Below are 4,462 nucleotides of genomic sequence, written 5' to 3'. Positions count from 1 at the left end.
TATTGAAGAATTTTACAACAGTTGCAAAGCTTTCTCTGCTGAACGCACCCATTGCTTCGAAGCGTTTGTAGCATCAAGTGGACCGCAGCCCTAGTTCAAAAAGTGTAGCAATAAAAAAACAAACCTATTGTACCCGAACGCGATTGGTGGATTTCTTTGAATGCAACAGAATTGCGATTTCACCATGACGTATTAGCCAATAGACGCCCTTTGATTCCATTTCACCAACGAAATTGCAAATCAGCCATGTTGGACTCTTTTGTTTCATCGTCAGTCAATTGCATATCGACTTTAAACATTCACCTATATTTATTGAATAATCTATGGAAAGAGCAGTAGCCAAGGATTTTTGTGATAACGTTTTATAAACATTTACACTCGGTTAAAATATACAATTTACTTCTATCTAACTTGTGATCTCGCCGAGGATTTCACATTAGATGAAGTGTCGTTGAACGCGAATACGTACGAGACGTCGCGTTCCCAAAAATGGCATTAATTAGGAGAGCCTCTCACGCTGGTAGTTGGTACTCGGACAATGGTAAAAAATCGAAAAATGCATTTACTTTTCACTTATTTTCACTTATCCTCGCATTCTATCAAGTAAAGTCGTCGACAACTTTACTTGATAGAAAATCTCGACGAATTGGACTTTGGAAAAATATATATTTTCAGTTGAAAATTCTCTCTCAATCACATATCTTGTAAATTTATTAATTGATTGTGTGCAGAATATATAAACTATGATATATATATATAATATAATATGAATAAATAATTTGAAATTGAATTTGATGATTTATTTTTGTGAAAATGCATATACATCATATCATATATAATATACTCTCTTTGATATCTGTCTCTTATTATTTGCTCAAAGGAGAATAAATCAATTTCTATAATTATTCATCAAACAGACATCTATATATGTATTTATATTTTACATTTAATTATATAATAAAAATTTTGATTCATATATTATCAAAGTTAAAATCTCTGTTTGCCATAGGTTCAGAACTGAGTAAACAGTTGGAAGGTTGGTTAAGCGCTGCTGATTTATCCCATGGACCCGCGAGAGCCATCATTGCCCCGTTAGTAGTCCAATATAATATTTTCTTCAAGTTTATTAAGATACACACACCCTCATACACATATGTGTGTATGCATTAAAACATATTATTTTACAGTCATGCAGGATACAGCTATTGTGGGGCATGTGCTGGTTTTGCTTACCGACAAATTAGTCCTGTAGTTGTGTAAGTGTAAATTATATTAGCTATATTATCTTAGCATTTTATAAACAAACATTTAATCACAGTTTACAAAATATTTTGTTAAATAAAATTTAAATCTATCTCTATAAGTTACTCTTATGTTATTTTGTATTCATAATCTTATTATAATCATAAAAAATATCAGTTTATATATATTGTGATAGTTTAATCAATGTAAATTTTCATCATATAAAGTAGCCTTTATAATATATAGTTTAGTTTGTAATTTTTCAAATTTCTCAGTCAAATGAACCGTGCAACGTGCTGTTATGCAGCCGTAGGATATTTATTCTAGGGCCTTCTCATCATGTGAGATTACCAGGTTGTGCCCTATCTTCGGCTTCCATTTACCGAACACCGTTATATGATCTACTTATTGATCAACAAGGTGCTTATATGTATATTTCGTTATTATCCCTGCATTAACATATTTATATTCTTTTTTTTAAATGTTCAACTTGTAACAAATAGTGAAAAAAAAAACATTTTATGTAAGGAAAAATGCTTCTTGTGTATAGCATATAAAGCATAATTCTTGAATTCACAAAACAGATATATTTTTAACAGTGAGAAGAGAACTTGAAGAAACTGGTCATTTTGAATGCATGGATTTGAACACAGATGAAGAAGAGCATAGCATTGAGATGCAATTGCCGTTTATTGCTAAAGTTATGGAAGGGTATGTTTATAGATATGTAAATTAATTTCCATCTAAAATATATCAAAAATACACAAAAATATATTGATAAAAAATTGTAGTAAACTAGGGATATGTACAATTTCTATTCTTATTTATATGGGCTCATGTATGTCTCATATATGTATATATAGATTCAAGGATTCATTTACTATAATCCCAATTTTGGTGGGATCTTTGAGTCCGGAAAGAGAGGCGCTTTATGGGAGACTGTTAGCACCCTACATGGCTGATCCACAAACATTGTTCGTCATTTCTTCAGATTTCTGTCACTGGGGACAACGTTTTCGCTATACTTACTATGATAGATCATGTGGACCTATACATAGATCTATTCAAAATCTCGACAAAATGGTATGTTTTTTAATTTCTTTTCTTTGAGTAAGGGCGGCGATTAATCTCATAATTTAAGAATATTACAATGTTTATAATGTTACATATGTTTATTAAATTAGGGTATGGACATTATAGAGACTTTGAATCCTCTAATGTTCACTGAATATCTTAAAAAATATGGCAATACTATATGTGGTCGACATCCAATTGGCGTTTTGTTGCAGGTAATAAAGTAAGAAAATTAAATAGATAAGTGAGTTAGATTTTAATTATTTTAACAAATGTATTTTATCTTTTCACACAGGCAATTCACAGTCTTAAAGGAAATACAAATGGTCAAAGAATGAATCTGAAATTTTTGAAATATGCTCAAAGTAGTCAATGTAATAATATGAATGACAGTTCTGTCAGTTATGCTAGTGCTTCCTTAGTTCTTGAGTGATAAAACTATACACAGTATCAAATATGGTCATTGGTCAGTTCGCTGATTATAAACATTTTCTTAAAGTGGAATGATGTTTAACAGTAAGATGACAGTAAAAACTTCTATAAATTATTATAAACGAGACTAGGCTGAACATTAAGATTTTATAATGCAAGAGGAGACACTGAATTTAACTGCTGTAACTTCTAATATTATTTGTATAATATGGCTATTATGCGATGGGTGTTGGGACAAATGTTAATTCTTGCGCTATATGTTAACAGATAGAAATGTACTATTACCGAAACTTTTTGCGTAATTGCGTTTCGGTTTAATACTTACAAGAGATATTCAGTACTTCCAGATTTCAATATGGGAAGGAGCTTAAATATTTCTTTGCTTTGATTTTCGATAAAACTATTTTAGAATCAACAGCGAAGTGTGTTTCATGTGTACTTTTGAGAAAGCAGATTTCAAACTATTGGCAAAGAAGAGAATGTTGTTTATTGGCATTTACAAATGAGATTCTTTTAATATGTATATAATTAGAGAGATGTATTAAAACTGTTAATTTGTATCTAAATTTATATTTTAGATGTACTATTTATGTTAAAAGTAATATAATTTTTGCGGTGCTTGAATTGTGTTATGTTTAGGCTATGCTATGAATTAGCAAAATTTTAAAATTGTTTCTAGATTGGCATAGATTAATTTAAGCTAGACTTACAAAATTGTATACTGTTATAAGAATAACGCTATTTTTGACATTGAACTATACAGGGTCATCGAAAAGTATCGGACCCCCCTAATGTCTTCAGTTAGAATGCATTTTGGAGAAAATGTCCAATAGCAAAGTTGTATGGTTTCAAGCGAGGAGTAAGATGATGACCTTGATCTTGACCATGTCCTTTAAGGTCATTTCAAGGTCAACCTTATTTTTTTAAATGGAACCCCCTACATTTTATTACATATTTTTATAGCTTATCTCGAGAGCTTTCCAAAACACTATAATAAAACATTTTTTCATTAAGTACTTTTTGAGTTATAAAGGTTTGAAGTTAACAATTTTTTGACACAAAATGTAAATCTCTTGTAAAATATTATTTAGTTTTCAGTAATCATAACCTTAATACTTTTGTGCGCGGAATAATGAGACCAATTAATTGGTTTAAAGAAAATACATTAATAAAAAAAAACAGACTGAAAACTAAATAATATTTTACAAGATTTACATTTTGTGTCAAAAAATTGTTAACTTCAAACCTTTATAACTCAAAATGCTTGAAACCATACAACTTTGCTATTGGACATTTTCTCCAAAATGCATTCTAACTGAAAATATTAGGGGGTCCGATACTTTTCGATGACCCTGTATGTATATACAGGGTGTCCCATTTTAAATAATGCATTAAGATTTCTCGAAAATTACAGTGGATACGGAAAAATGTTTCCGTAACAAAAGTTGTATGGTTCGGAGAGGGACATAAGAAGGTACCATTGATTTGATCTTGGGTGGCGTCGCCAAGGTTAATGTCAAGGTCACGTCGATTTTTTTTAATGGAACCTTCCCCCCCTATTTTTTATTATATTTTCTTGTAGCTTACCTCGAGAGCTTTTCAAAACACTATAATATAAAAAAATATTTTTTCATTAAGTATTTTTCGAGTTATAAGGCTCGAAGGTTACAGTACAGCGGCATTGACCTTGACATTAGCCTTGGCGACGCCACCC

The 4,462-nt window shown here is 30.7% G+C and overlaps 1 protein-coding gene across 1 annotated transcript; it reads left to right on the top strand.

Annotated features, from left to right (window-relative positions):
- Positions 1-280: 280 nt before the first annotated feature.
- On the top strand, positions 281-3,332 carry LOC108721765 (protein MEMO1). Its single transcript, XM_018446507.1, has 8 exons — positions 281-541; positions 1,010-1,091; positions 1,188-1,256; positions 1,550-1,662; positions 1,842-1,953; positions 2,106-2,325; positions 2,427-2,531; positions 2,612-3,332. The coding sequence occupies exons 1-8, from the start codon at positions 490-492 to the stop codon at positions 2,747-2,749; spliced, it is 891 nt and encodes a 296-aa protein (XP_018302009.1). The 5' UTR covers positions 281-489; the 3' UTR covers positions 2,750-3,332.
- The last annotated feature ends 1,130 nt before the right edge of the window (positions 3,333-4,462 follow it).

This window comes from Mycetomoellerius zeteki, unplaced genomic scaffold (genome assembly GCF_001594055.1).
Source record: "Mycetomoellerius zeteki isolate Tzet28-1 unplaced genomic scaffold, Tzet1.0 scaffold182, whole genome shotgun sequence".
NCBI lineage: Eukaryota > Metazoa > Arthropoda > Insecta > Hymenoptera > Formicidae > Mycetomoellerius > Mycetomoellerius zeteki.
Note: the sequence above shows the minus strand (reverse complement) of the source record. Positions and strands in the feature narration are given on the sequence as shown.

Bases quoted from the DNA above. Each gene is read 5' to 3' on its own strand.
- LOC108721765 (XM_018446507.1), top strand. From the start codon at position 490: ATGGCATTAATTAGGAGAGCCTCTCACGCTGGTAGTTGGTACTCGGAC. The intron at 2,326-2,426 runs GTATGTTTTTTA...TTATTAAATTAG, and splicing joins TTCAAAATCTCGACAAAATG to GGTATGGACATTATAGAGAC. The intron at 2,532-2,611 runs GTAATAAAGTAA...CTTTTCACACAG, and splicing joins CAATTGGCGTTTTGTTGCAG to GCAATTCACAGTCTTAAAGG.